Consider the following 21,998-nt stretch of genomic DNA (forward strand, 5'->3'; position numbering starts at 1 on the left):
TCGTGTGCATGAACGAAAGAGTGCTGGCCCTGATTTGCTCTCCTCCCCCCACCTGCAAGGTAGCGCTCAGCGCTACGGCTCACGTCTTATGCTGGGCAGGCCTTAATTGGCTCGCCAGTGTAAAATGGCAGCACAGAGCCAATCGCGGGTGGCGATCAGCTCCACGACCGCCCCCATCTGTTCCCGCTGACCGCCTGAAAAATTCAGGTGTATGACTTAGCATGCTTTTTAAATCTAGTTATGCCTCATTAAGAAAGCATAATATTTTCAGTTTCTAAAGGAAAATAACAACGTACAATGGAAGTTCTCATCAGTTTAGTGACTGCTGGAGGTTACCTGTATAGGGAGGCTTCAAAATTGCATCCTGTGGAGGATAAGGGAATCACTAACAACAATTTCTGATTTTAACTGTACACATGCAGACAGCATACGCTTCCATCAGTTACACAGGGCAATAATGGCGAGCGCTGACAATTGGGTTAATATTCTAACTACAGCTTAACCAATAATTTAAGTCTTTGCTTCTTTCCTGTACGGACAAATTTTCGACATTTAGGAACCTTCATGTATGCATTTACAGCTTTAGCAAATTTACCCCTTAATTTAAGATCTGTGTATCTGAACTCCTAAGTCTCTCTGCTTTATTTCTTTTAAAGTTTTACCATTTTTAGTGTCTATATCCTCTCTATTCCTTCTCCTGAAATGTATCACATTTTTCCAAGTTAAATTTCAGCTGGTATCTATCCAACCAGTGTGCTAATTTGTCTACATCCACCTAAAGTCACTTAAAAGTCATCTTCAGTTAACCAAACTTTTGTGTTGTATATACAAACATTTAAGAGCACGGGTTCAAACACTGAGCCCTAGCGAGCACTGTTTACTTTTCTCTGATACAAAAAACATCCATTAAGCAGTAATTTGTTTTCTGCCCTTTAGCCAACTTCCCAACCTGCTGCAACATTCAATTTAACGCCATGTGTCTTAATATCATTAGCAAGCCTTCTACGAGGCACCTTATTCACAATCCCCATTGCATGTCATCACCACAGTTATTTCCTCAAAATAGCTCTTAAATTTGTTAGACACAGCTTGCTATTTACAAATCCACTCAAATGTTCTTAATTTTCCCACATCTTTCTAGGTAGATGAGTATTGATTTTATCCTGAATTATGCTTGAAGCTTGTTTTCTCACAGCTACAATTTAGCAGCTCAATACACTGGTGTGCTAACATGGTGTGTCAGAGTACCAGGAAACAGGTTGACAACCATATGTCTCCAAACATAGATGGAATAATTTAACCTTCATGGGCTCATGAGGAGAGATGTCAAAGTAAAAGGAAAAAGTAAAGCCAATTTAAGTTATATCAACCATGCATACCCAAGTTGTTAGCTTAAGAGCCAAACTGAGGGCTGGAAATAAGCTGACTCTTCTATTATATAGGAACCGATGAAAGCAGGGGGCCAAAAAAATGCCTGATGCTTGACGATTCATTCCAAATATGAAGCTTCTCAATTGTCCAGTAGCACAAGTATCTTTTAAAGTTTTCTACATTATTTGCCACTTTGGGTAGTCCATTCCACGCAATGACCATCCTTTGTGTAAATTAACTAAATCTAAATTAACTCCTTCTAAAACTGAGTCTGTGTGCACTGGTTCGAGATGTGATAGATCATCGGGGTCAATTTTTCTATTACCTTATGAACGTTACATAGTTGAACATAGTTGCCTGAGCCTTTGCTTCAGCAGAAGAAACAACCCCAAGCTCTTCAACCTCTCCTTATAGCTCAATTTCCTTAAATAGGTTATCTGTCTGGTTCTCCCTTTCCTCCAATGACTGAATAACCTTGAAATAGCACCGTGACCAGAATCTTACACAGTAATCCAGGTGTGGCCATAACAGTTATTTTACAAGCTCATCATCACCTCCTGAAATTTGTGTTCTATCTGGTTTTTTTTCTTTACTGTTGGCCCAGATTGTACTTTTGGTTTCACTAGACTTTCCATCAATGCCTCCGGGTCCCTCTAGTTTTGTGCCCAGTAGCAAAGTGTCATTTAGCTAATATTTCCACCATTTGTTTCCCTTTAGTCTTATCATGCATCAAATGTAATTTTCCAGTCATCAGTCCACTTTCCCAATGTATTCAGTTTACCTGTTCCCTGTTGCTTAGCCCTCCACCCCCACCTTAATTTGGTGTCACCTGCAAACTGAAAGCATTTCCATTCCGCCTCAGCTTCAAACTATTTATGTAGACTGCAAACAGCAATAGCCCAGCACTGATCCATGACATCCTGACAGTGACCTTAGCATTTCAACTCAGTTCCATTTACCATCATCATTCAATTTCATTGGCTTAGATCCATTTTACGATCTACGTTGGGGTCTTCTTTTCTATTGCATGCCTTTCTAGCTTGAAGACTAATCACTTGTATGGCATTAAATCCTTATTGAAATCTAAATATATCATATCCAACAGAATTTTGATCAGAAACGAGGTCTGTCATTTCATCAAAGAACTTCAATTAACTTGTTAGGCAAACCCTATAGTATTTGGAGTGTAGTTCTACAGTTGGCAGGATAAAGAAGGCTTTAACAGGAGAAAATAACTTCAAAATTACAGCAAAGCAAAATAATTTCGTTATAAAGTACATTTTTATTTTACTTTGTAAAATCATCTCTTCAGAGTTGAATGGCAATCGAAGACATTTGACATCACATTCCAGAGTAAGCCAACCGAACCAACCAGCGCACAAAGCTCAAGCATATGCAAATAATAAGGAACTCCTGCTAAGAAAACTGGCTTCTGAGTAACCAAAAGGTCAAATCAATTAAAATATTCCTTTTGCTGTAATTTGTTTTGAAACAAATGAATTCTATGGTTTAGCAATTATGTTTTACATTAGCTAAAGCCTAATAATCAGTCTGCATCTGCATAATCATTATATGAAAAAATTATTGAACGATTTATCATCACCAATTATGTAACAAATGACTGACCAGCCATTTACTGATGGCACCTGGAGTAGTAGGCTAGGTGCTGGAAGCTTAGATGCTGGGCCTCAGATACTTTTCACTCAGCTCCAGATAACCCAACAAGCCAAAGACCAAAGGGTAGGATGATCTCCAAAAAATAGATATTTGGAAATTCACTCAAGCCCTGAGCTAAAGAACTATGGGCAGTATTTTCCCCCCGTTTGTGGGGGGGGGGGGGGGGGGGGGGGGGGGGGGGGGTTCCTGCAGGAGCACGCGGGTTACCAATCGGCGCCCCCATTTGGGGGCTGCCTTTTTAGCGTGACGTCCGCCCAGAAGCGCTGTGCAGGTTGCGGGGGTGGGGGGCGGGGGGGGTGATTCTCTGAGCCAGGAGTGCTGCCCCTGGGAGATCAGTGTTACTTTTAAAAACCTAATTAAAGACGAAAAAAAAATTAAGTACATGTCCCCTCATGTGAAACTATCATGAGATGGGACATGTCCATTACTTTTATTAAAAAATTTTCATGGAATTTTAAATCTTACATGAAACCTCATCCCGCCCATGGATGAGGTTTCATGCATTATCTGAAGGCCGCCTGGCCTCTTCGCCTGCCCACCAACCTTAAGGTTGGATGGGCAGGCCCATTAGTTTTTTAATGGCCATAATAGGCTGAACTGGAAATCTAACTGACGTGGGGTGATGTTGGGACACACACACCCGACATCACCCCACGTCATTTTACGCGTTGGCGAGTTGGTCCCAGCCCCTCTTGCTGATTGGAAAATGCTGCCCTATGTGGTTTTAGTAGGTTAAATCACAGCAGTGCCACAATGCAAACCTCAGGCTTTACACTCTCCAGACTAAATTAAGAGGGGATGAGTCAGCCCATGAAGAAAATGCACAATTTATATCAGGCAAACAAACCTTATAATTTTTTCAGTTGTGTGGTTATATATCTGAATATCACAGATATCCAGCTGATCAAAGATAAGGTGGAACAGACATGCTGGGTGGGAATTCCTCTAAAATATGGTAAACTACAGTATTATTTAAAAAAAAAGGTGAAAGCACCAAGTACTGAAAAATGAGTTACGTTCACTACACGCCATTTGAATATTCCTCCGCAATGGTTTCCCATTAACTATTTTAGAAATGACCAAAATGCTACTTGACATAACGAAATGAATTTTGGATTATGAAATACTTTGTTCAGTTTATTCTGTCTAAATGAGTTAATCTGATTTTCATTACAGACATACGTTCAAGAACAAAGTCCATGAGAGGGCAGCCTTTATTGATTTAATCATGAATTTAGCAGATATAAGAATGACCCATTACTATTAATTTATAATGGTTTGATTAACAATCTGACATCATGGGTCTGATCTTAAGTAAGTGAATGGGTCTTGAGTGAGTTAAAATCTCCCCCATAACTTTGGCTGCTACAGCTAAGAAAAAGACATGCTTAGCTATAGAACAGAAGCAATCCAAATAAATTGCTTTCCACTTATTACAACTTAGTGATAACATAGATGATCAATGACTTAATTGACTGATATCCTACTAGAAATAGCATATGTGTCTCAATACTAAACACTCCTATAAATAAATAATGAACAAGAGGTTACAGCCATCATAATGTTACATATGGACATATAGGGACATAGGACTAGGGAGTATAGGAATAGAAGTAGGCCATTCAGCCCCTTGAATCAGTTCCACCATTCATGTAGATTTATGGTTAATCTGTATACAGTTTCATTTATTTATCTTGGGCCAGCATAAGGTTACATAAATAGAAACATGGGAACAAGGAGCATAGTAACAGAAGCCATTCAGCCCCTCAAATCGGTTCCACTATTCATTTCAATCATGGTTAATCTGTATTCCTAATTTCATTTATCCATCTTGGCATCATATTCCCTAATCTCTCAACTAGCAAAAATACAACTACCTCAGATTTAAAATTATTGAGTTAGTATTGGCCTTAACACTGTCAACTTATCTTTAAAAAAAAGACATTGTTATGGTCACTGTGCAGCAAGGAATAAACACAGCAAAATTAAAACACCAAGGTACACCAGAGAGGAGTTTAAAAAAAATCTATTTTGCAGTGAATTACACTACTGTCTTAAGGTTGTCATACAAACATAGCATCAAAATAACGAATGGGAAACCACAGAATCATAGAGCACAGGAGGAGGCCATTCAGCCCACTGTACTTGAGTTCATAAAAAATTCTAAACTATCTTAAACTACCTACCTTTCTCACATCAGAGCTCTTTGGTTCGGTTGTCCAGGTTATAATTCGGGAAACAGCGAGGCGGGTTTCACTGGAATTAACAAAATCGGCTGGGTCCATCTGCCTTGCCAGCCTCTCAATGTACTTCAAAATTGCAACTTTAACCTTCAAGTAAAAGTATATGAACAAAATGAAGTAGATAAAAAACATGACTGATTGGACGGAACAAGTAAAGCCAAAATCCAGAACTAAGATGAAAGCAGTCCTTTTAAAAAAAAATTTCACCACACAGATTTCACTCAAACAGTATTTAATTTATTCTGGGTTAATATGCAAATGCTATGGATGTAAATGTTTAAATATGTTTGTCACTAGCCTGAACTCTCTCAGATTTTGAATATCAGGTAAAATAAGTCATGTAATAAGTCTTGCTCCTGCCCCACAGAACTCATTTCTCGTTATCTTGACTCCCTTCTCTCTCCCCTTGTCCAATCCCTTCCCACCTACATCCGTGATTCCTCTGACTCCTTACGTCACATCAACAATTTCCAGTTCCCTGGCCCCAACCTCTTCACCATAGACATCCAATCCCTCTACACCTCCATCCCCCACCAGGATGGTCTGAGGGCCCTTAGCTTCTTCCTCCAACAGAGGCCCGAACAATCCCCATCCACCACTACTCTCCTCCGTCTGGCTGAACTTGTTCTCACGCTGAACAATTTCTCCTTCAACTCCTCAAATAAAAGGTGTGGCTATGGGTACCCGCATGGGCCCCAGCTATGCCTGTCTCTTTATGGGGTATGTGGAACATTCCTTGTTGCAGTCCTACTCCGGCCCCCTTCCACAACTCTTTCTCCGGTACATCGATGATTACTTCGGTGCCGCTTCATGCTCTCGTCGGGACTTGGAAAAATTTATTAATTTTGCTTCCAATCTCCACCCCTCCATCATTTTCACGTGGTCCATCTCTGACACTTCCCTTCCCTTCCTTGACCTCTCTGTCTCAATCTCTGGTGATAGACTGTCCACCAATATCTATTACAAACCCACCGACTCCCACAGCTATCTCGACTACAGCTCCTCACACCCCGCTTCCTGTAAGGACTCCATCCCATTCTCTCAGTTCCTTCGCCTCCGTCGCATCTGTTCCGATGATGCTACATTCAAAAACAGTTCCTCTGACATGTCCTCCTTCTTCCTTAACCGAGGATTTCCACCCACGGTCGTTGACAGGGCCCTCAACCGTGTCCGGCCCATCTCCCGCGCATCCGCCCTCACGCCTTCTCCTCCCTCCCAGAAACATGATAGGGTCCCCCTTGTCCTCACTTATCACCCCACCAGCCTCCGCATTCAAAGGATCATCCTCCGCCATTTCCGCCAACTCCAGCATGATGCCACCACCAAACACATCTTCCCTTCACCCCCCCTATCGGCATTCCGTAGGGATCGATCCCTCCGGGACACCCTGGTCCAATCCTCCATCACCCCCTACTCCTCAACCCCCTCCTATGGCACCACCCCATGCCCACGCAAAAGATGCAACACCTGCCCCTTCACTTCCTCTCTTCTCACCATCCAAGGACCCAAACACTCCTTTCAAGTGAAGCAGCATTTCACTTGCATTTCCCCTAACTTAGTCTACTGCATTCGTTGCTCCCAATGTGGTCTCCTCTACATTGGAGAGACCAAACGTAAACTGGGCGACCGCTTTGCAGAACACCTGTGGTCTGTCCGCAAGACCTCCTTGTCGCTTGCCATTTTAACACTCCACCCTGCTCTCTTGCCCACATGTCTGTCCTTGGCTTGCTGCATTGTTCCAGTGAAGCCCAACGCAAACTGGAGGAACAACACCTCATCTTCCGACTAGACACTTTACAGCCTTCCGGACTGAATATTGAATTCAACAACTTTAGGTCGTGAGCTCCCTTCCCCATCCCCACCCCCTTTCTGTTTCCCCCTTCCTTTTTTTTTCCAATAAGTTATATAGATTTTCCTTTTCCCACATATTTCTATTATTTTTAAAAATTTTTTTAAATCTTTTATGCTCTCCCCACCCCCACTAGAGCTATACCTTGAGTGCCCTACCCATCCATTCTTAATTAGCACATTCATTTAGATATCACCAACTTTAACACCTATGTGTTCTTTTTTTCTATTGTTGTTGACATCTTTTGATGATCTGCTTCTATCACTGCTTGTTTGTCCCTACAACCACACCCCCACTCCACTTGTCTCTCTCTCCGCCCCCCCACACACACACCTTAAACCAGCTTATATTTCAACTCTTTCTTGGACTCGAACTCAAGTTCTGTCGAAGGGTCATGAGGACTCGAAACGTCAGCTCTTTTCTTCTCCGCCGATGCTGCCAGACCTGCTGAGTTTTTCCAGGTAATTCTGTTTTTGTTTTTGTTTTGGATTTCCAGCATCCGCAGTTTTTTTGTTTTTATAAAATAAGTCGTGTCAGCCCTGAGCTCCAGAGAACTGAGATAAAACTGATGTAAGGTATACCAACCAATTTATTTCAGTTACTCCCTCATAAAAGGGCACTTTACACAAAATGTATTTAGCTATATTTAGTTATTACATCCTTTCCTTCACAAACTGTATATTGCGCTGCTCACAAAGTGCTAGACACCTGCTTCCAGGCCTCTACCAATATCATGACAAGGAAGTAAACACAAGAATACAAGTAGGGTGGAGAATATTTTATACCACTATGAAGGAGAAAGATCTAAATAGCAGTCTTACTTCTCATTTCAAAGTTTAGCCATCAAAATCCTGCCAAACATCAGTCTGTGATCCGTGACAGAATTTGGCAGAAATCAGGAAATGGTGTCTTCACTATACAGTAAGGGCTAAAATGGCAAACTACCTCTCTGCACATGCACCATATTTGTAAATCTGAATAGGATTTTCTCAATCCCCTCTTTTGAACCAGTTCAGAAATGTTAGTTGCTGTTAAATCTCCAACTAGTATAGGGTCATTCTTTTAAGTAAGGTTTCAAATACTAATTCAAATCATTTTTCCAGGATATATCTTATAGTACTGGATATTTTTATACAAACCTTGAGGTTAGGTGTTTGAGTTTGATCCACAATAAAACGCATAAGAATATTAAATTGCTGATCAAATGGGAAGGACTCTCTGCAAGTAAAAAAAAAGGAGTTAGTATTTCAGAGCCCATGGTTTTATCTTTTGTGACTCGCTAGCAGTTATAATGTTGAAAAACTTTATGCTGTAACATTCTATTATATTAAAAATACTGACAAACCAAAAGTGCTAAAATGTGACATTACCATCCCTTTTCAACTTCCACCATCATCCCTTTTGTCATTTAATCACTCCTGTTTTCGGCCGCAAAAACCTTCGATTTTGTCCTTTCTCGCCCCACCCTCATCGCACTTTGGGACAGAGGGCTAGGATGCCTAACACTCATGTACAGAACTGGCTGATGTCCCAGTGAATGGAGGCGAGCCTTCTAACTTACTCCACCCTCCTCCATTCCTGCCTCAAGCCTGCTCTGGGAGGTGACAGTCCCAATTCAAGCCCCGTCCCCTCAACCCCACCATGAAAAAAGTGTGGGCGGATACTGCCGAGCAGGAAGCAGGATCATAACAGCATCAAATCAACCAACTCGTGACTTCCGCCTCAAAAGGGGAGAATCTGGTCCTAAGTCTTTGTTGCGTCGTAGGAAGTGCAGCAGTCAATTTTCTCAGAACAAATTCCCACGAACAGCAATCTGATAATGACCAGATATCTGTTGTTACTGATGTTGGTTAAGGGTTAAAGTTTGGCCAGGCCACCGGGGATAACTCCCCTGTCCTTCTTCAACGTTAGGACCACTACTTTTCTTGATACATAGTAATGATTGAAACTTCAGTGTACAAGGCACATTTTCAAGAGGAGGATAGTGATAAATTTCAAGAAGATATAGACAGGCTGGTGGAAGGGTGGACAAGTGCCAGGTGAAATTTAAAGCAGAGAAGTGTGCAGTGAATGTTATTATTATGGTCAGAAGAATGAGGAGAGGCAATATAAAGTGAAAGGTACAATTCTAACACGGGTGCAAGAACAGAGGGATGTGGGGGCCAACTTCAGTGACATGCACACATCACTGAAGTTGGCAAAGCTGGTTGAGAAAACAGTTAATAAAACATACCAGATACTGGGCTTTCTAAATAGGGGCACAGAGTGCATAAGCAAGGATTTTATGATAATCCTCAAAATAAAAACAATGCTGGTTCGGGCACAACTCGGGTATTGTGTCCAGTTCTGGCACCACACATTTAGAAGGATGAGAAAGCATTAGAGAGGTTTCAGAAAAGATTCATGAGAATGGTTCCAGGGATGAAGAACTTCAGTTCCATGGATAGATTGGAGAAACTAGGGCTGCTCTCCTTGTATAAGAGAAGAAACAAGGATAATTGATGGAGGTGTTCAAGATCTTGAAGGGCGAGGACAGAGTAGATAGGGAAAACAGTTCCTATTGGTAAAACTGTCAAGAACCAGAAGACACCAATTTAAGGTGATTAGCAGATGAAGTAAAAGTACCATGTGAAAAACAGTTTTTGTGCAGCAAGTGGTTAGGATCTGGAATGCTCTACCTGAGAGCATGGTGGAGGCAGATTCAATTGTGGCTTTCAAAAGGGTACTGGATAATTGCTTGAAGAGAAAAATTTGCAGAGCTTTGAGAAAAAGTGCGTGAGTGGGACTAGGCAAGTTGCTTTTGTAGACAGCTGACACAGACATGCCAGGCTGAATAGGAATAGTATGACACATAAGCAGGCTATAATTCAAAATAGTGCCATGGAATCTTTTCTGACCGCCTTAGTTTAACATCGTGCCCAAACTGCCTAGATTATGTTCAGGTCTCTGAAGTGGGACTTGAACCCAAAATCTTCTGACTCTGAAGTGACACATAGCTGACACATTGGCTTTGTTGAAATTGCACACCAAGCATCCACAGTTATGGTAATGTGCCTTATTTCAGATCAATAACACTGAGTTTTAGCATAATCCTGAAATTTTAAGCGCTTTTCAATTATTAACACAGCACCCTATGTGGAGCAAAAAAATCTTGGGCCAAGAAGGCAGTGTTGTAATTTGGTGATAAAGCATTTATTACATTTTCATGAGAATCCCAGGGACAGTATGGATTATAAAAATTTAAAAAACCAGGCTTTTCCCACTAGTTTCATCAAGTTAGAGGGCATTTGGAAACAGGTCAGAAGGGGAGAATATAACTGATTTTACAGAACAGCTGCATTTGAAAGAAGTTCAAGAAAATGCAAAAATATAGTTGTTTGACCAGCAATGCAAGACTCTGGAGTAGCTGGCAAACGAGCTGATCATTTCGGGGCCCTGAAAGTTTCCAGAAACAGGTCCCACAGTTGGGAAGTCAGACAGTTAATGCAACCCACCCAGTAAGGTGTTTGCTGAGCCAGGATGCAATGTGAGCCCTCAGAAACTATAAAGTTAAATGCCAGAGAAATTAGACTTTTTGAAATGTAACTGAGTGGATCACAAAGCAACCAAATGCTAGGAGAATGTACAACTACAGTACGGTAAATTAAAACTTCAATTACTATTGGCATTCTGAATAAAATAAATAATACTCTTTTAACCTAAGTATACCATTATAATCTATGTAAATGTAATTTTGTATTGACCATGTGCTATCAGCACCTGGAGTGCAGTTTTCCCATCTCGGATAGCACCAGCCAATATAAAGGAGGCTGAAATTGCACCTCCAACAGCATTCAAGACTTAGTTTTCCTGGATCACAAGGTTCAATAAGCTATTGGCTATTAGCCATCTAATGAGATCCACAATCAATGGAGATCCTCTGCCAGATCTCTGCTCAATGCATCATTATTAAACCACCTTAAGAGAAACAGACCACATTCAAAGGTCAGAAAGGAACGTGACCATACAGAGAAATTTCTTCACTCAAAGCAATCTTTGCAATTCTCTAGCCAGAGAGCTATGAATGCTCAGTCATTGAGCACAATCAGGTCAGAGATCGAAAGTTTTTTGGATAACAAAAGAACCAGGAATATGGGAAAATGTGGAAAGATGGAGTTGAGGTAGGAGAGTAGCTACGATCTTGTCGAAGGTGCAGTAGCTTCGATGGACTAAATAACTATACCTGCTCCTATTTATTATGCACTTAGGAGTCACCACCCAACCAAATTACACCATGAGAGAGTAATACCGACAAAAATAGTATGCACAAAAGATACTTCATTTATGTACATCCTCAATGTAAATATTATAGGAAACAGCTTGATCGCTGGTCTGACCTGGTGACATCTAGTGCCTTCTGAACCTTGGCCTGTACAGAACCTAGCAAATCAGCACCCATCTTCTTTAGAAGCTGAGTCAGGAGCACAAATAGCCAATCCTGTAAGTCTTCTTTGTGGATGATGATGAAATCTACTAAAGTTTCCAAAAACATGCTGAATACCTAAAATAAAAAGAATGTAATATGACTGTTGTTGGTGTTTGGCAGGAATGGCATACCATGTATCAAAAAAGCAGTTTGATACCACAAACAAACAACCTGGCAAATGTCATTTCCTTCATAAAATTAATTTGTAACTGATGACAAAGTTAAGGAGGAATAACTTCTGCTGAAACAGAAATAAAGCACACCTAGACAAATGGCTGAATATAAAATTGAAGCACTCTATTCTCTGGCAGTATTCTTCTTTAGCCACATGAATTTGAAGCAATATCTTTTTATAAAATGTGATGCGGTATCTAGCAGTTACAGTTCACACTGTGAAACTGTACTTAAGGGGGCAGTGGGGTTCAAGCACCGATCTTTTCATTTGAAATTATCTTTTAATTTTTCACATTTGTAAAGAATCAGTTATCAGTTACTAGGCCTTCCAGTATGTAAAACATCTAAAGGAATATAGGTTATGTTGCCCCCACCAGGTGAAAATCAACTTTGTTCATTTCATGGAAGAAAACAGCAACAAGACCTCAAAAATTACTTAATTTCTACGGCTGAGCTCCAAATATTTCAATCTGGTACAATGTCAATGTTGCATTTAGAATCCAAATGAACAAAAATCTGGCGATATCTGCTAAATTTCAGTTAATGTCTCTAATGTTCTGAAAACATAATCTGCAGATATCCTCAGTGTGCCAACACTCAATGGCAGAAGGCAGGCGCCCTGTTATGCAAATATCTAGCTCATGGCTCTTGCATTTTAGAATATAACTTTAGTTTTAGGAATATAACTTTTAGGTTGTAGGTTAAAAAGGTCAGAGTAGAAGGAAGAGAGAGAGAGCTATAGAACAGCAAGTGGGCTTGTTTGTTAAAAAGCCAGAGACATGATGTCTGCAATGTCTGCGAAGAAGTGCAATCCAGAGAGGTGTTTTTGTTTTGGGAGGCAGAACTAAATTAATTTTTAAAAAGCATTCAGTAAATCCTGAAATGTTGTAAAATCCATCTATTTCATCAGATCAGATCTGAAGTTGCGGCTTATTCTCCTTCCCCAATTCTAGAAGTAAGCCCTTTCTCTAAATGGCCTACCTTCATTGGTGCTGCATTCAGCCCATTAAAATAATCTGACCCTGTGCATACAGGTAGTTTTCTGGGAGTAGGGGTTTGCCCTATGAGGAAAGCTTGAGCAGGTTGGGCCCATACCCACTGGAGTTTCGAAGAACGACAGGTGATTTTATTGAAACATACAAGATTCTGAGGGGTCTTGACAGAGTAATGCTGAGAGGATGATTCCTCTCATGAGGGAATCAAGAACTAAGTGGGAAAATAAGGGCTCTCCCATTTAAGATGGAGATGAGGAGGGATTTCTTCTTCAAGGGTCTTTGGAATTCTCCTCCCCAGTGAGCAGTGGAGGCTGGGTTATTGAATATATTCAAGGTTGAGTTAGACAGATTTTTGATTGACAAGAGAGCCGAGGGTTATGGGGGCCTGACAGAAAAGTGGAGTTAAGGCTCCTATTTCTTATGTTCTAAGGAATTGGAAATGAAGGATAATTAACTTAAAGGTCCGTTTGAGGACAGCAGACTGCAGGCTACATTGTCATAGAGATAGGCTGAGATTAAGAAGTTCTATGGTTTCAATTCATCTGGGCATTTGCTGGAAAAGTTAATTGCATTTTATGTGGATTGCAGCTGACTGAGAAGATAGACAAAGTAAATAACAGTTAGATAGACCTGCACAGTAGACAGAGTAAAACGCTAACTTAAGCATTGACTGCATGTGAAGGCGGGTGAGGCTTAATCTCAGTTTGAATCTTATGCGGGAACAGAAGCTGGAGGTTGTTTAGTTTGAAGCTAGTGGGAGAATGCACAGTGGATCTCACAGTGTCTTATTGCAAAAGAAAATGATCAGCTGAAGCAGCTTGGAAGTATTGAAAAAAATAACCACAAAAAAGGGACTCAGGTATCCACAGTCAAGACATGGTAAATGAAAAGTTTTACCTCTTAGAATATCTGGAACTGAGGAGAATTAAAGATAGTTTCCAGAGGACTGGGGCATACTTATGGGTGGTCCCTAAAGAAGTAAATAACTTTAAGCTTGATGTATCTTATATGACAATACTTGGGGGAAGAAGTAGACCTGAGTGAACAATAAATGTAGTTAAAAGCCATATTATTAAGTTTATAGTGTTTGTTTTATTTAATTCTTTTGTGTACAATAAGTTTTTGTTAAAAAAAGGGAAATCTTGTGGATTAGTTGTATTGGTTAAAATGAGGTAGCCACATTTATTTTTAAATGTTAATGGTCCTTAACTTGATTGTAACAATTTAAACTTGCACTAATTACAGCAACTAATTGAGATTTATTATTCTTCAATAAGATTTGAAACTAACTTTTCCTCAGAAAATAAAAATGCACTTTTCAAGGGCACCAATATATGTTAGTTTGTGGTAAACAGTAAAAGCAACACTTACTCTCTGTTGTGAGTTCCAACAAAGGACAGGACATGCAAGAAAACAAACCATTGATTAATGCAGTAGACTTACAATCAACAGTGCTTTGTAATGGTTACTGACGTACATTAATCATTTCATAATACACAGGCTTTTAGATAAAGCTGGGCAATTGCAAACAAATTCTCACATCCACCAGCATTCTCTGCATGCCAAAATACAAATTCCAGTACATCTTTCAAATCATTTATTGTACTATAATTTTCTAGAACAACTGAAAAAGGCAACAATTGCTTTCATAGAATTTTTGAAAAAATGTGTATAAATTACACCAACATTCATTAAGTAGGTTGGCTTTTGGACTTGGGTCTAAGCAAAATCCTTTCAGGAAGTTTAAGTTAAATTTAAATTCAGCTTTAAAATTCTATTTTTACTTGCTGCAAGCTAGGTTATAATTGTACAGGGATTGCTGAATAAATATTTTCAAAGTTCAATCCTTATCTGAAAATATGAAAGTTGCTTTCTTTTTAAAGAAACAATAACCTTTTAAAAATTTGCATCTTTTCTGTCAACCAACTCTTAAATAGATCTACCTTTACAAATGACCTGTATTGCCATAAACAAGGAAATACAAAACACAGCATATTTTTGAAAACAATCACCTTCCATATTATGTTCCATTTATACAAATATTTTTAAAATATTGCATGCATTCACACAAAACACAAAGCTGTTTACATGTACATGCAAGAAGCTGCTTGCAAAAACTATTTTAGTAGAAGTTACCTTGCTATGAGGATCTGCAAACATACGAGTGAAGATCTCACATAACCGCTTCAATTCAACACGGCTGTAAAGTAAATTAATATAAAATGTGCAGATCAAGAGTTTATTAAAAGCACTGTATTAAGTCACATTAGGTCAACATGGGCACTAGGAAGCTTGTTTTTTTCTAGATACAAAATATAGCAATGGAAAGAAAATAAAATAAAATTCTGCTTGTTATTAAAATACTTCAATATATTTGGAACAGAATAATTTTAATTTTCAGTTGTCATTTTAAATGACTTTCATCAGTATTGAGTGTATGATGGCTCACTTGTATAGTGTTTTCTTTAATTGGGAATTTTTGTATAGCTTAAAGGTAAAGCTACATTACACAATTTATTTCAAGAGATTATATTTCAAAGTTTATGGGCAAATCAAATGGTCTGATTTTATTCAACAACTCCGTTCAAAATTTTACCTTGATAGATTCAAACATTCATGCCTAGATTTTCTGATTCTACTAACAGTACTAACCTATTTTAAATTAGTTAAGACTAACATTTATAATGCTGACTGAAAAATCCCAAATTTGAATCAGTCTAACCTACACTACCTCAAAAATCATAAGTTACCAAAGCAATGGATTCTAACATGCCAGGTTATTAGAATAATAAAGTGATTTGAGAGGCAGAATTGAAAAGATCCTGCAACATGATAGTACATTTTGCAGAACCCTACCTTAATGTTCTCTGACTTTTCAATAGATTTTGAAGGCCAACAAGCCCTTCTTTCCTCTCAGACCAATTTGAGCTAGCACAGTGGTTTAAGACCTCAGCCACATCCTCTGTCTGGCGCAAGTAGTGTGGAATGCCTCCATTTCTGGAGCCATAAGACCGCTCAGAACAAGCGCTAGATGCATCGCTGTTTGCATCATCATCAGAGTACATTCCATATGGTTCATATCGTCTTCTGACAGGTTTTTTCTAAAAGTGAAAACAAAGCATGGTTTTATTCATCTCCTATACATCTCATACACAAAAACAAAACGTATGTGGTAAATTTATATATGTTGTAAATATATATATATAGATATTGTAAACATACTTTAAAATTCATCATTTTGTTTTACTTGTTGAATGAAATCTAAACCTAACAGAACTTCATGTAAATGGTTCACTAAAGTGTTGTAATAGCATAACCAAGTGGCATACCAAAGCTAAATGTCTTATTTGGGATTATTCTAACCTGGAAACGAAAACTACCATCCCTGCAGACTCTGCTTATATAGCAAAACCAGGTGACTGAAAAGTATTATAATCATTACTTTTTACTGAGCCAACTTGCTGTTGCTTGTTGTTCCTCTAAATCTATTTTTGCAAATGCATGTACATCAGTAAAACAACTTTAAGGCTAAACTTTATTGCTTTATGCTTTCACCACAAATTTTAAAGTCCTATTTTGAAGAAAAAAGTAGTCTGATATTTATTTAAATAGCATTCAGAAATAGGAACAAATGCTTGTTTTTGAATATACCGTCTATTTAAAAGGGAAAATACTTTAAAAAGTATATTCTTCCGATATGGTTTCTCTGGTAAATTATACCTAGCATAAAGTTTTATTAATAGGATCTTTGTCCCATCATTTTGCTTGTGTTATGAACAGGCAGCATCTAAGTGAGTGTAGCATCTAAGTAAGTGTTGCACAGAAAAGCAGTTTACACCATGAAAACAGGTGACTATTCAGCCCAACCAACCTACGTCAGTATTTTAATTCTTGGCGCCACACCCACTCTGACCTTTGTCTCCTACACTGTTCTAATGAAGTTCAATTGAAGCTCAAGGAACAATATATCTTCTTTTGATTATGTACTATGTAGCTTTCTCTCAACATGAAGTTCAACAATTTCAGATCATAACCACTGCTCTCATTCTTTCAGACAGCAGCCATAGGTAGTCGTTTTATTATTGCCACCACTTCTAGACCTATCTTTTGCTTCTTCACTTGTCCCATCACCACTCCATTTTGCCTTACACCATCATCTCTTTTGTCATTTAATCTCTCCTCTCTTCACCCTATCACAGGCCTTCCATTTTATTCCTTTCTTCCAATTAGAACTTGTACTTTAGATTGTCCTTGCACTTTTATTACTGATTCAAACCTTATGATATGATGATCACTCTTATCCAAGTGTTCCCCCTCCCAAAGATACTTGGTCCATTGGGCCTCCTCATTCCCCAGCACACATCCAGCAATGCTTCCTTTGAAGTTGAACCTAGAACATACTGGCCAAAGGAGTTCTCTAGAAAACATTAAAAAAATTCCTCCTCCTCCTTACCCTTCACTCTAACATTATCCTAATTGATATTTGCATAATTAAAGACCCCATATCACTATTCCAGAGTTCTTGAACACTTTCTTTGATTCAGTCAGAAGATTCCACAGTAGCCCCTGCTTATTGCCTCAATTTAGTAAAGGACATTTCCCATCACAAAAGAGTCTTCTCTCTTTCACATCGTAGCCATAACAGCAGCCAACTGCGACCGTGGCAGTAATAGTAACGTGCAATACATATTACCAACTAATTTTTAAAAATTAATAATTCTGAGAAGGCACGCAGAATATTTAAAATAGCAGCATCCAGGAGTGTGTTTAACCTAGAACATAATCTTCGGGTATATAGCAATTGCTATAACATTGCAGTTGAGATATATGTTGTCATGTGTGGATGTCACAGCCCAGTCATTGCTTCTGGCATTCAAGATCACAAGAACAGGAGGGGTTGACAACATAGCCCGTCAAGCCTGCACACCATTCAATAAGATAAATAGCTGCTCATGGGTTTCAACTCCATTTTCCTGCCTGCTCCCTATAGCCCTCAATTTCCTGAGGCACCAAAAAATCTGTCTATCCCAGCTTTAAACATATCCAATGACAAAGCTACCACTGCCCACTGGGGAAGAGAATTCCAAAGATTCACAACCCTTTGAGCAAAGCAATTTCTCCTCATCTCAGTCCTAAATGATCAGCCCCAATCTGGAGACTGTGACCCTGCAAGTATATCTTTGCTTAAATGTGAAGATGAAAACTGCACACAGCATTCCAGATCTGGTCTCACCAAAACCCTGTATAATTGTAGTGGGTCTTCTTTATTCTTTATTGCAATCCCCTTGCAATAAAGGCCAACATGCCATTTACTTCCCAATTACTTGTTGTGGCTTGCATGTTAACTTTCTGCGGTTCCTCATACGAGCACACCCAAGTTTCTTTGAACATCAACAATTAAATGTTTCTCAACTTTTAAAAAATATTTTGCTTTTTTATTGTTATGACCGAAGTGAATAACTTCATACTTCCCCACATTATACTCTATCTGCCACCTTCTTGCCCACTCACTTAACCTGTCTATATGTCTCTGCAGCCTTTCCATGTCCTCCCCACAACTTACCTTTCCACCTTGTTTTATATCATCAGCAAACTCTCATCTTCACATTTAAGCAAGGATATACTTGCAATCAAGGTAGTACAGCAAAGGTTCACTAAATTGCTCCCTGGGATGAGGGAGTGGTCCTATGTTCAGAGGCTGAGTAAATTGGGCCTCTTTTCCACGGGGCTTAGAGCGAGAGGCGATCTCATTGAAACATACAAGATTGTGAAGAGGCTTGACAGGGTGAATGCTGACAGTGAGTTTCCGCTGGTCGGGGAATCCAAAATAGGAATCCAAAATATGGGGTCACAGTCTATGGATTGAGGCCAATCATTTAGGACTGAGGTGAGGAGAAATGCTTCACTCAAAGAGTTGTGAATCTTTGGAATTCTCTTCCCCAGAGGGTTGTGATTGCTCTGTCATTGAATATATTTAAAGCTGGGAAAGACAGATATTTGGTGTCTCGGAATCGAGGGCTATGGGGAGCAGGCAGGAAAATGGAGTTGAAACCCATGAGCAGCCATTTATCTTATTGAATGGTGTGCAGGCTTGACAGGCCATGTTGTCAACTCCTCCTATTCTTGTGTTCTTGAATGCCAGAAGCAATGACTGGGCTGTGACATCCACACATGACAACACATATCACAGAACTGCAGTGCTTTAGCAATTGCTATATCCCCAAAGATTATATTCTAGGTTAAACACACTCCTGGATGCTGCTGTTTTAAATATCCTGTGTACCTTCTCAGAATTTTAAATTTTTTTAAAGTTAGTTGGCAGTTTGCATCGCACGTTACTCTTATTAGGAGTAATTAATATATTACTCTTTGTCTCTTCGTCCAAGTCGTTAATATAGATTATAAATAACTGAGGCTCCAGCACTGACTCTTGCGGCACTCCATTACTCACTGCCTGTCAACCTGAAAATGCTCAGTTCATGCCCACTCTCTGCTTCCTGCCTGTTAACCAATCCTCTACCCACGCTAATATATTACTCTCAACTCCAAGAGCCCTTACCTTGCCTTTGAACCTTTTGTGTGACACTTTGTCAAACACCTTTTGGAAATCCAGACACACTACATCTACTGGTTCTCCTTTATCTACCCTACTAGTTACATCCTCAAAAAGCTAATAAATTGGTCAAACAATTTCCCTCTAGTAAAGCAATGTTGTCCTGTTCTAATCATACAATACTTTTTAAACTGCATTGTTAAGACTTCCTTAATAATAGATTCCAGCATTTTCTGGTATTAGACTAATTGGCCTGTAGTTCCTGGTTTTCTCTCCTCCTCCTTTCTTGAAAAGCAGCATAACATTTGCTAACTTCCAATCTGATAGGACCATTCCGGAATCAAACGAATTTTGGAAAATCATAGCTACCATATCTGCCATCTCTATAGCTATCTCTCTTAGAGGCTGTGGGCCATGAGATCCTGGATCTTAGTCCCCAAGTTTCTCCAATACTTTTTCTTTGCTGTTATTAATTTCCTCACTCTTTTTCACCCCCTAGGTTCTGTCAATTTCTGGTATGAAATTTGTGCCTTCTAGTGTGAAGACAGACACAAAATATTTTTTAACTGTCTCAGCCATTTCCTCATTCCTCATGATAATTTCTCCTGCTGCTGCTTCTAAGGGACCAATATTTACTTTGGCTACTCTTTTCCTTTTTATATACTTATAAAAATCTCTTACAATCTGTTTTTACGTTTCTGGCTAGTTTACTCTCATATTCAATTTTTTTCCCTTTTAATCAACTTTTTGGTGGACCTTTGTTGGTTTCTAAAACATTCCCAAACCTCTGACTTGCTACAATTTTCTGCAAGATCATACAATTCCATCTTTCAATCTAATACTATTTTTAACTTCCCGAGTGAGTCACAGTTGGGTCGTTTTTGATAACTTTTTGCTTTTCACTGGAATGCATTTTTGTAGAACAGTTTGGATCCTTTGTCTCCCATTGTTCATTCACCATCATACTTTTTAGACTATTTACCTAATTAACCTTAACCAGTTCTCCCCTCATACCTATGTAATTTTTAAGATTCTTGTTTGTGATTGGAGTATGTCACTTTCAAACATGGAATTCACTGGTATTATGATTACTATTTCCCAGTGGATCTTTTACTTTTATTTATTAACCCTGCTTCATCACACAATGCTAGATCTAAGATAGCTTTATCCCTAGTTGGTTCCAAAATGTAATGTATTGCTCCAAGAAACTGTCACAAAAATTTTACAATCTCATCTTCTAGACCCTTGCCACTTTGATTCTCCCAGTCTATATGAAGGCTAAAGTCCCCAAAATGATTACATTGCCTTTGTTAGAAGCTCCAATAATTTCTTGTTTAATGCTCTGTCCAGTTTAACTACTGTTAGGTGGCCTACAGACTACTCCCACCAGTGTTTTCTGACTCTTGCTATTCCTAATTTCCTCCCACACTGATCTTACTTCATGATCTTCTGAGATCAGATCCCTTTTCTCTTAAGTACTTATGTCATCCTTTACTATTAAGGCTACCCATCCTCCTTTGCCATTTTGTCTGTCTGTCTGAAACATTGCATACCCTGGAATATTTATTTCCCAGCTTTGATCACCTTGTAACCATGTTTCTGTAATGGTGACTAGATCTAAATCGTTTACCTCTCCGCAACGAGTTCATCCAACATATTGCAGATGCTTTGTGCATTCAGGTAAAGAATCTTAAATTTCATTTTTCTTTTACTGCTATTCCCTGTAATGATCTTATTCGCTGATGTACAACTTTTGTTAAACTCTTTGTCCCTTCCTGCTCATCTTTACCCACATCGTTATACTGTTTTGATGCCTTGATCTTTCTCTTCAGCTTTCTAAATCACTCTTCACCTGAACCCTCCTCTGCTAGTTTAAAGGCTTGTCCATAGCTCTAGTTATGATTGGCCAAGACACTGCTCCCAGCCTGGTTTAAGTGAAGCCCACCCCAACAGAATAGTGCTTTCTTCCCCAAGTATTGATGCCAGTGCCCCTTGAAACAAACCCCTTCTTCCCACACCACTTTTTGACCATGCATTTAATTCTCTAATCCACCTGATCCTATGCTAATTGATGCGTGGCTCAGGTAATAACCCAGAGATGATTACCTTTGATGTTCTGCATTTTAATTTGGCCCCTAAATCCTTAAGCTCTCTCAGCAGAACATTATTACTGGTTCTACCAATGTCGTTGGGCAGGATAACTGGGCCCCCCCCCCCCAAGTCCCAGTCCAAATTCCTCTCCAACCGGGAGGTGTCCTTAACCTTGGCACCAGGCAGGCAACACATCCTTCGGAGCTCCTGGTCGCAGCTGAAGAGAACATTATCTATTCCCATGAGTATACTGTCTCCTATCTCTACACATTCCTCTTTTCTTCCCTCCACTTGAATGGCATCCTTCACCATGGTGCCATGATCAGCCTGCTCATCCTCCTTATGGCCTGAATTTTTCCTGCGCCAGGTGGGCTCAGTGGAAGTGGGCAGGATGGTCGCAGAGCCGACCACCGCCCGTGATCGGCTCCATGCCGCCATTTTACACAGGCTTGCCAATTACGGCCCGCCCAGCTTTATACGCAAGCGGTAGCAATGAGCACTATCTGTGCTGGCGGGGGGAAGGGGGAAGAGTCAGGTCCAGCGCTGTAAAGAGCATTTCAATCTCCCTGAGCCACGGAGC

At 39.5% G+C, this 21,998-nt stretch overlaps 1 protein-coding gene across 9 annotated transcripts in view; it reads right to left on the reverse strand.

Annotated features, from left to right (window-relative positions):
* Positions 1-21,998, reverse strand: part of clasp1a (cytoplasmic linker associated protein 1a) — a 307,929-nt gene that overhangs the window by 69,784 nt on the left and 216,147 nt on the right. For 8 of the 9 annotated variants that reach the window (XM_041201534.1, XM_041201541.1, XM_041201539.1 and 5 more), the window contains 6 exons: positions 15,631-15,875; positions 14,911-14,974; positions 14,146-14,148; positions 11,517-11,680; positions 8,280-8,358; positions 5,235-5,378 (listed from right to left, as the gene is read on the reverse strand). In XM_041201534.1, the coding sequence (XP_041057468.1) occupies positions 5,235-5,378; positions 8,280-8,358; positions 11,517-11,680; positions 14,146-14,148; positions 14,911-14,974; positions 15,631-15,875 (699 nt within the window). The remainder of the gene's footprint in view (positions 1-5,234; positions 5,379-8,279; positions 8,359-11,516; positions 11,681-14,145; positions 14,149-14,910; positions 14,975-15,630; positions 15,876-21,998) is intronic. The other variant, XM_041201538.1, reaches the window with a different exon arrangement.

This window comes from Carcharodon carcharias, chromosome 12 (assembly GCF_017639515.1).
Source record: "Carcharodon carcharias isolate sCarCar2 chromosome 12, sCarCar2.pri, whole genome shotgun sequence".
Taxonomy (NCBI): Eukaryota; Metazoa; Chordata; class Chondrichthyes; order Lamniformes; family Lamnidae; genus Carcharodon; species Carcharodon carcharias.